This window comes from Chionomys nivalis, chromosome 13 (genome assembly GCF_950005125.1).
Source record: "Chionomys nivalis chromosome 13, mChiNiv1.1, whole genome shotgun sequence".
In the NCBI taxonomy this organism is placed as follows: domain Eukaryota; kingdom Metazoa; phylum Chordata; class Mammalia; order Rodentia; family Cricetidae; genus Chionomys; species Chionomys nivalis.
In genome coordinates, this window is record NC_080098.1 from 42,992,579 (window position 1) to 43,002,771 (window position 10,193).

General features: G+C 43.2%; 1 protein-coding gene across 1 annotated transcript; it reads right to left on the bottom strand.

Annotated features, from left to right (window-relative positions):
* Positions 1-444: 444 nt before the first annotated feature.
* Slc17a4 (solute carrier family 17 member 4) lies at positions 445-9,917 on the bottom strand. Its single transcript, XM_057788056.1, has 11 exons — positions 9,827-9,917; positions 8,933-9,132; positions 7,668-7,901; positions 7,494-7,581; positions 6,966-7,052; positions 5,309-5,427; positions 5,036-5,197; positions 3,940-4,072; positions 3,717-3,864; positions 2,472-2,562; positions 445-573 (listed from the first exon to the last, which is right to left on the bottom strand). Exons 1-11 carry the CDS (start codon positions 9,915-9,917, stop codon positions 445-447), a joined length of 1,482 nt encoding a protein of 493 aa, XP_057644039.1.
* Between the last annotated feature and the right edge of the window lie 276 nt (positions 9,918-10,193).

Here is a 10,193-nt window from a genome sequence, read left to right on the forward strand (position 1 = left end):
TCCACTTTGGCCTCCTGCCCCGTAGATGTTCTGTTGTCTGGGTTGTCAGGTATCGATTGCTGACAGCTTACAGAGTTCATGGTACCACTCTTCCATGGTTTCAACACATCATTCCTGTACTTCTGACTTCCTCTTCAGTTTTATTGCAAATTATCTTCCAACCCCTGATGCTTTTACCATGGCAACAGGGGAAAGTATAGAGAATTCACAGAAAGTTGGACACACCTGTGCTTCCAGGAGCATACAGTTATAAACAACCAATCGTTCCCTTCCCTTGCAGGACCTCCAGTTGTGGGGGGAAATGCCTTTAGTATCATCTAGCCAGGGTCTCTGAGATGACCCTGGAACAAAGCCCCTTTTGGTTAGATGTCTTTAGCAGCCAAGCAGGCACAAAAGCAGATCTTTGAAGGGAAGTATCAGGATCTCACACATTGTTCACTCTTCTCAGAGATGGGTCTGCTCCTTAGCCCAGTCCTGGACCTCTGCTTGGCCGAAGACGAGGTAGAAGAGCAGGCCTACAACATCAATAGCAGCTGCCAGTAAGAAGACATTTCTCCAGCCAAGCTCTGGATCCTGGAGGTGGGAAACTACTTGTTAGCAATGGTGGCCTACTTCTTGTACCCCTGGTTCAGAAAAGTTGGGGTGCTATGGTTTGATGCTCCTTCTCCTAACTCAACCCAACCTCCACGACGCCCATCTTGCTCCTGGAATATACTGCTGCGTGCCTAACATTAGGCCATCAGTCCCCTCTTCCCTCAGCTAGAAAGCATTTCCCATCAGACACTCTTTTGACTCACTCCCTTATTTCTTTCCAGTACTTGCTTAAAATCATCTTTTCAAAGATTCTGTCTTTGGTCACATTGATAAATTGGTCTTGTTTCCTACTCTCCGCTTCTCTCAGCACTTACCACCAATCTGTGGTAAACCAATTTACTTCAGTTTTCTGTCAATTGTTTTTCAGTGTAGATTTAATGGGATAGGGTTAGGACACTTTTGTGTGTTTGTTTGTTAAAACCATGGACATAATACACACTAACATTTAATAGTTTTTCAAATCAATGAATGAATGACTAAATGAATGAACTAATCAGTCAGTCAAGTGGCAAGAGAAAGAAGGTCTATAAGAGAATTTTCATTTTAACCAATCCCTAATAGTGTGTTTTCAGAGACTAGAAAGCTTCGAGGCAAAAGGGGACTTGATAAAGTCCATTCTTTGCTAATCTCCTGTCTTTTCCTGAGCTATTAATAGAAAGTCACGGGAAGCTTAGAAGTGAGATTTTCATAAATTTCACAGACATCCTTTTCCATGTGAAATGTATGTCTATATAATTCTTAGGTAATGTTCAAGTTATCAGGTTTAATTATATATTTATTCTTACTTTTTTCTTCTTTTAGGGATTTGTTTGTAAAACAGGGTCTGACAATGTAGGCCAAACTGGCCTCCCAAGTGCTGGGATTACAAGCACTCACCGCATAGCTATGCTTATTTTAATGATGTAAAAATGCAACTCTGATGTGGGATTCCCCTCTGTATGCTGTAATTACCATTACTGAATAAAGAAAACTGTCTTGGGCCTATGCAGGGAATAGAGGTATACGGGGAAAACTAAACTGAATGCTGGGAGAGAGAAGGAGGAGTCAGGAGAGAAGCCATTTAGCCCCATCAGAGACAGATGCCAGAAGCCACAGCCATGTGGCGCTACCCAGATTAATGGAGATGGGTTAAATTTATATGTAAGAGTTAGCCAATAAGAAGCTAGAGCTAATGGGCCAAGCAGTGATTTAAATAATATAGTTTCTGTGTGATTATTTCTGGTCTGAGCTGCCGGGCGGCTGGGAAACAAACAAGTGGCCTCCTTCAACACAACTCTGGGATGGAGGCTTCAGAATGAAAACCAGCATCCCAGAAGCACTGGTCCTGGGTGCTTCTGCTCTGACTGATGAGCAAGGTGTTTAATGAACACTCAGGAGCACAGGTGTGAGGTGCAGGGAGCTTTCCCCTCTGCCATTCATTAAACATCTTGTTCATCAATTTCCAAAGACTTGTTAACTTCCTAGACAGAAAACCACCTCATCCTGGGTTTCCCAGAGCATTCAAGATGTTAACACTGAAAACCTCCCCAAAATCCTGAGAGCCTTCAGTTTGAGGCAAACTACGCTGAATGATCATACAGTACTGTAGGAGAAACGCTATGAATATTACTGGATATAGGACTTTAACATGAGAGGCTGATCCTGTAAGAATTCACAAACCATAGCCCTCAGCCTGAGCATTCTCACACACACCATACCCACAGAATATGGAGTTTCCCTTCATAAGCTGAGCTGGGAATGAAGGCTTATTAAGGGCTCCAGACGCATGCACTTTGAATTCTTCCTCACTGAGGAACTACCAGCACCTTAGACTGATTTCTACTAACTACTGCTATTCAGTTTCTCTTACTGATATTTCTTACAATGTTTAATCTTACCTGACCAATAAAAAATCCAGCAGCAGTAGGAGCTACGGCTCCCGCTATATATGAAAAGATTTGTAGTAGTCCTTTGAGAAAGCCAGCGTACCTGGGAAGGGGGAAGTCTCAGGTAAGCAAAGGTTTGCATTTGCTGTCCTATCTCTATGCTTATCTCTGGGGAGGTTTAGGGTGGTGCATATTAAACTTGAACACCATATGCTAACTAATGATCCGTATACTCCTATGCTACAGGCTCAGCCTTTCAGGGGTAGTCTATGCTAACATGCCAACTTCTTGGTTCTTGCTATTGAGCCCAATCTTGTAGACCTGCTTCAGGATAAAATGTCTCTTCCTTCTGTGTCCAAGACCTTCATGGGATGATATGGCTGTTCTCTAGACCAGCCTTTCTCCTACATGGCTCAGGGGCCCATTGTGTAAAGATGAAACATGTCCTGTTGCCTGGATTAGACCCCGGGAGCTTTATGTCTGGTCTCAGTTCTCTCTAGCATGACTCACACCAGAGATAATGATTCTTTCCTTTGGTTCTATGTCTTGTCCCTTTATTTTTGGAGGTGTATATGTGTTCACATGTATGCTGGTATGCATGTACATATGTGGGCTACAAGTGGAGGCCAGAAGATGACCTTGGATATCATTCTTCAGTTGTTGACCATATTTCTTTCAGAATATTGTCTCTCATTAGCATAGAAATTGCCCAGTAGGCTAGGCCAGCTGCAGGCAAGCCACAGGGATCAGTACCTCTTGCCAGCTTCCCAGCACTGAGATTGCAAGTACACATACCTGCCTTGTTTTATTTTAGTTTGTTTTATTTTAATTTTTCGCAGCATGAGTTCTGGGGATGAAACTCAAGTCCACATGCTTGCCTGGCAAGTATTTACCAACTGAGCCATTTCTCTCAACCCCCTTCCCCCTTTATTTAAGCTCCACTTGGGCCTCCATGATGGGATCTCTTGAGAACTTTCAAGAACCAATCCAATGGACCTGCTGCATTCTTCAGCAGAGACTTACAGGCGAGATGTCCGCATGGCCACAGACTGCTCTTGCTTCAGCTAGGAAAGGCAGCATTCACAATGGCCCACTAGCCCAGAGTCCCTTCCAGGAACTGCAGAGACGTAGCGCTGATATTACTGTCCCTGTGACCTGATGCATACACTATTTTTTACCTTTGCATCAGAGCAAGGGTAGCTAGGGTTCCTGGACTTGAACTGAGATTCTATGAGGATGAGGCAAAAGGGTCCCTACCTTGGAGCAATATCTAAGAAGTTTATGAGGGCCCCTGAGTCACAGAGGCTGCAGAAGACAGACGACAGAACCAAGAAGGCCATTGTGGTGCTGCGGCTAGAGCTGACCCAAGGCAGGGGCACGAGGATCCCAGATGAGACAAGGACCCCTGCAGCAGAACAAAAGCCATAAAAAAGAGGCTCCAGAGCTCCCACAGTCGCCGAGCATCCAGCTTGGTCCTTACCTATTGCAGTGAAGAGCTTCCTGATTGTCACGAGTCGGAGGATTTTCCTGGAGAGGAGAAAATCTGCCAGTAGTCCCCCCAGGATAATGCAGACACAGCCAAACACGAATGGCAGGGCCGACAAGATTCCGCTCTGGAGATTGGAGACAGTAAGTACAAGCAGCGGTAGCACTTCCCCACTGTGGCCCCGACTGATCCTGAAGGGATGGCCCGGGTCTGTGGCTTTGCATTTTACACACATTGCTTCCAGTGTAAATTAAATTCTTTGCTACTAGAATTGTAACTTAACGTTAGTTATGGAGGTGAAATGCGCACATAACTCAATCTTCTTGATTTTTTTTTTTTTGACAGAAGGTCTCACTATGTAGTCCTCACTGACCCAGGATTCGCTATGTAGAGCAGGCTGGCTCAAACTCACACACATCTTACAGCCTCTGCCTCCCAAGTGCTGGGATTAAAGGCAAGCACTACCACACCTGGTTTCGATAATTTTAATAAAATGATAAGCGCTCTCTTCGTATATAAAGATCACTTAGAAATAGTTATTTTAAAGCTTTTGAGCTAGGCTTGATGGTATATGCCTGTAATCCTACAGTGAGTAGGTAGAAATAAGAAGACCTGAATTTGGAGGCCAGCTACATAGCAAATTCCATGCTAACCTAGAATACTTAGTGAATCTCTATCTTGGGGGGAAAAAGAAAAAGAAAGAAAGAAAGAAAGAAAGAAAGAAAGAAAGAAAGAAAGAAAGAAAGGAGGGAAAGAAAGGAAAATAAGTCTAATAACATCTGATTTACAACAGAATTTATTAATCCTTTTAAAATTTTTATGCTGCCAATAGAAAAAATCTTGTTTATAAATGCTGACTTCATTAAGTATAGAATTTTTTGCATAGAACTTTTAAAAATATGACACCATGACCTGATTTGGAGCCACATCTCTGCTCAAGTAAGCAGTGAACCACACTGAGGTCAGTGTGAATCCAAGTTACCTGGCTGCATTTCCTATGAGGGGTCCTGGCCTAAATTCCTCATCCTGTGGCCATGGGTGAGATCACAGAGAGAAACACAGTAACCGGGTACACCTTCTTTATACTCACGTCTCTGAGGTTTGCTTGAAGTACAGAGCCGATATACGTGGGTGTGTATGCCATCATTGTGGATAACAGCCAATATTGGCAGAAGTAAGAAACTACAATAGCCCAAAGTGGGAGAGATTTGACCATGGCTTTAATGGGAAGAGACCAGCCTGGTGAGCAATCCTAAAAGAAAACACATGTGATTACCCCCTCCATCGTGAGATAGGAGCACCCCTGCTCTACCTCTGAGATGCCCAGGGATAGAGAAAGTGACAGGGAGATTCCTCAATGTACCTCGTGAGCCAGTGAACACCCAATGTATCTCTTCTCAGCAGCGCTGATAAAGGGGTGATTCTGTGGGTCATCATATACTAGAGGAAACCAGATCAGGCAACAGGCACAGCCAATGCCACCTGTGATAGAAGAGCCCATCAGCACTGTGCTGGCGTTTTCCTTCAGTTCAATGATTTCTGTGACCGATAGAATAACTAGTGCAGGTACTTAACCCTCATCCCCAACACTGCAATCCTGAATGGCTCTGTCATGGAGGGCGCTTCACCACCACTTGACTTAGGTCTTGTTCATGGAAGCTTTTGCCTAAGCCCTAAGCAGCTGTCAGCGGAGGCGTCAGGAGATGCTGCCTTTCTTCCCTGTCCTCTAGGGAGTAAGGCGCTCCAGTGACTCCATGATCCACAAATGAGAGAAAAAGAATAGAGGCCACCAGCTGCTCCATGGGACTCCAGGAAGAACCACAGCTGCTTCCAACCGCTGCGTTCCCAGAGGCTTTGAAGCACACACGTGTTACACTGAAGATGCACACAAGCTCTCAGTGCACGTGCCCTCACAACTGAGCACCAGCTGGTGCTCCTCCTGCTGGACTGCAAGGTTAGCTTCTCCACTGAGCCTTTTCCTGCCTTTCATTTACCTTTCCTGTTTTATGTGCAACTGATTACTTAGACCATTTCTACATGTAGAATGAAGTTAATCACCATCAATCTAATACATTCTTTATCACAGTATTGGAGAAGTCACTATCATCACTGCTGAGTGGCAGATAAGCTCCAACCACTCCCAACCCTCCATTCCCCCAGCACGCAAGCAGATCCCCTGCCTCCTCTCTAGCTTGCTCACTCCCTCTCTCTCTCTCCGTCCCTTTTCTGAAGAAGTAACTACTGCCTCACTCCCCCTTCCTTCTCTCTCTATCCCTCTTTATCACCCTTTCCTCTCTTTCTCTCTGCCTTTTCCCCCTTCTCCCTTTCCAGCTTCCCTTTCCTCTCCATAACCCGCAAAATAAACACTGTACCCAAACTCTCTCTCTGCATGGCATATCTTTCTGTCTCTCACCCACCTTGGTCTTGCACACATCAAAGGAACCTCTGGAGGCCTCTGGAGACCTGCCGCTGCCTTGCCAAGGCCTCAGGTATCCTGCTGCTGCCCCTCCTGGAACTGGTCCCCCACCTCCAAGTGTTTAAAAACAATAACAATGTTGATGTCCTAAAGTCATAAGGTTATTCAACTATATAGCCAAACTATTAAATTCATACTAGTTTGTTTTTTGAAATTTACTTGTTTTGTTTTATATGTATGAGCGTTTTGTCTGCATATGTGTTTGTGCATCTGTGGAGGTCAGAAGAGGGTATGGGATCCCTAGAATTGGAGTTACACAAGGTTATGGGCTATCTTGTGGGTGCTTTGAACTGATCCTGGTTCCTCTGCAAGAGAAACAAATACTCCTATCTGCTAAGCCATCTCTCCAGCCCCCAGAATACTAAAATCTAGATGCTCTTTTAGAAATCAGCAAGATTTGCACCATGACTAATTTTGAACATCACCAACTTTACATAAATGCTATCTGTTCGAATTTAGATAACCAAAGATACATTCATCCTAGATACCCAGCATTCATTGTCATAGAGAAACATTCTGAGATTTTAAAAATGTACAAACTCACCAAAGATGTAGAAGATATAAGGCCATCCGAGGGTCTGGCAAAGAAGACCACCAGCAATGAGGACAAGGAAGGTCCCAAGCATTGCCCCTGAGGAAAAGATACAAGGGTATGTAGATGAGACCTGGTCTTGGGAATCCATACACTTCCTACAGAGTTGAGTGATGGTGAATGAGGGTTGAACTTCAATCAAGACTACAACAATACAAACCCTGCTCCTTCCCTCAGGAGCCATATGATCTCAGACACTTATCAGTCTACTTGTGTCTTAGATTATTTTTTACACTGTGTACATACTACTTAACTGATTTATAAGGTTCTTATGAGGGTAAAAACAATTAATGTATATAAAATCCAAGAATGTTTGCTGCATTGGTAATATGCTATTCTGATCAAAAAAGATGATCTAGTTTTTCAAAGCAAGGATTATGAAGACAGGGTGACTAGGATACAAGGTTTTTGTTCTCTTAGTAGTCCCTTGCTGAGTACTCTTGGACAGTGCATACAAAATGAGATTCAGATACCAGTTACCTGATCCAGCAATGGTGGTGAGTTGACTCCTTTCCAATGGCGGAGCCCATTTGACCCATATTGAGTACTGACCTGTTAATACCATAACCTGGGGGAAATTGTTCATTCTTAGAGATATGAGATCATTCTAGAACATAGATATTTGCCAGTTATGCTTGGTAAAGATCTTGATACCTGAGCGATGCCTTGGATGACCCGAAGGACAATGAGCAAGGCTACTCCAGTATCAGCCGCCAGTGGAATGAAGAGAGTCAGCACTGAAGAAATTAACAAACCTGCTCCAACCACATACTTGGCTCCAAATACTCCAGCCACATAGCCAGTGGGGATCGGAGCTAAGAATGACCCGTAACTCAGGGAGCTGAGGAGGATACCCTGGATCTCTGGAGTCCAGTCATACACCGGGGCCTAGGCGACAAGAAAAATCCATTGTTTGGCTGCATACGTGACTTGTTTCATTTCATTTTGGTCTGAGATAGGTTCTTGCCAGCCCAGGATGATCTTGATCTCTTAGTCCTTCTGCTCCAACCTCCAAAGTCACTAGATTACAGCTGTGCTTCACATCTGGCTCAGCTGTTTGACTATTCACTGTAAGACTTGAGACACAGAAAGCAATGTGCAGTTCATTTCAACACTGCTCAATTCTTCCAATTCACCAGTTTCATAAAGAAAAAAACCTAAGTATATGCATAGTATATTCTTTTCTATCACCCTGACATGATTAACTGACCAATTAAAATATAGGAGTCACAGTAGGGCAGTGGTGACACACGCCTTTAATCCCAGCACTTGGGAGGCAGAGGCAGGTGGATCTCTGTGAGTTCGAGGCCAGCCTGATCTACAAGAGCTAGTTCCAGGATAGGCATCAAGGCTACACAGAGAAACCTTGTCTCAAAAAACAAAAACAAACAAACAAACAAAATTATAGGAGTCCATGCTGGTACTTTCCTGGAATCCAAGTACTTTGGAGGCTGAAGCAGGAGGATAAGGAGTTTGAAGACAAACACAGAAAGTCTCTGTCTCAGAAAGGCAAATACATATAATATTCATCTTCATATAGGATCTATATGAACTACTATATTTTATATATTATAATAGATACATATATTATGAATAATAGATAGATAGAGACAGCAGGAAAAGCTCATGAAGAAAGAAACGTCATAGCTGAGATACTGAGCATTATGTGGAAGAGAGGGCACATAATCTATGAGCCTGGTTGTGGTTGATTTTCATCCGTATAGAAGAAGAATTTATTTTTACTGAATGAGGAACCATGATTTATTCTGACTTAGCCAAGTTTTCACTTATAGACATTACATAGAGATAAAAATCCCCTCAGGTAATCTTTATGGTCTCATACTAAAGAAATTTCATTTCTCATAAGATGGCCCTTGAATCAAAGAAATAGTTGAGACTCTCACAAAATATATCAGTACCATAGATTCCTGTACTGTTTCATTCCAGAAGTCCTGTGAGTCAGTGAGGGGTCTTTCAGTGGAAGCGTTGGGCTGGCTGGTTGCTGCTGTGGTGTTCACCATAGCTGTTATGGCAATGCTCAAGTTCATTTGTTGGGTATAGATCGAAAAATTACAGAGCTGCAAGATGAAGGCCAGGCCATGCCGCAGTGAACAAAAACCTAGGACAAAAAGGGACAGAGGTCGTGCAGTCAGCTGCCTTCTTCTTACAGTTTCTAGGTCTGGGGGAGGCAAAAGACTGATGTTTGTTTGGTTCTCAGGAATATAGGGGTACAGTTTGTTCTGCAGAGTCTCCATTCTCCTGAGATGGAGAGCTAGTTCCTTTGGAAGCAGAGCCAGCCTCAGAGATAAGGTTTCCAGGGCCTGATAAGCTACCACCTCGTGGTGCTACACAGATTATTAGAAATGGGTTAAGCAAAATATGAGAGTTAGCCAATAAGAGGCTGAAACTAATGGGCCAAGCAGTGTTTAAAAGAATACGGGAAAGATTCTAGCCTACGTCCTTCTCAGGTTGGAGAATCATGGCGACTGCCTCACTGCCTTCTTCCTCCCAGCATTCTGTTCTGTCTTCCCCGCCTACCTATGTTCTGACCTATCAGGCCAAGCAGTTTTCTTTATTAATTAACCAATGAAACAACAGATAGATAGAAGACCCACCTACATCATTTTCTTATCTGTTCTGTATGCCTTTGAGATTACCTATGAGAAATTAAATAATTAGGAGTAAAAATGCTTTATCACTATTTAGATCTATTGGTCACTAGTGAGAAAAATGCTATCTATCAAGAAGGAGGAAATTGGGGTGCCTAGATCCTATTTCCCTCATAACCTCAGTTCTTTGTGTGTGATTTTTACCTTTCTTGAAGAATTGTTCTTGGGTCATGTTTGAATTGCTGTCATGGGAACTATCTCCCACTCTCTCCTTGATGTCTGCTCCAGTAGACATTTTTTCTCTCTCTTCCTAAGGTTCAGCATCTACTTACTGAAATAAAAGAATGTAAGAGCAAACACAGACAGGAAAGCATCCTATATCTTAAATGATGTGGTCCCCATCCTTGGCTGTCATTAACAATGTGAGACCTTGGAAAAGATATATTTACCCCAAGTCTTACTAGCTGTATCTCTGAAATGGGAAATCTATCCTGGATTGTTTAGATCAATATAAGATTCTTTCTACATCCGTTTGCTCCCTGTTCTTAAGCTGGTATTTGTAACACCTGTA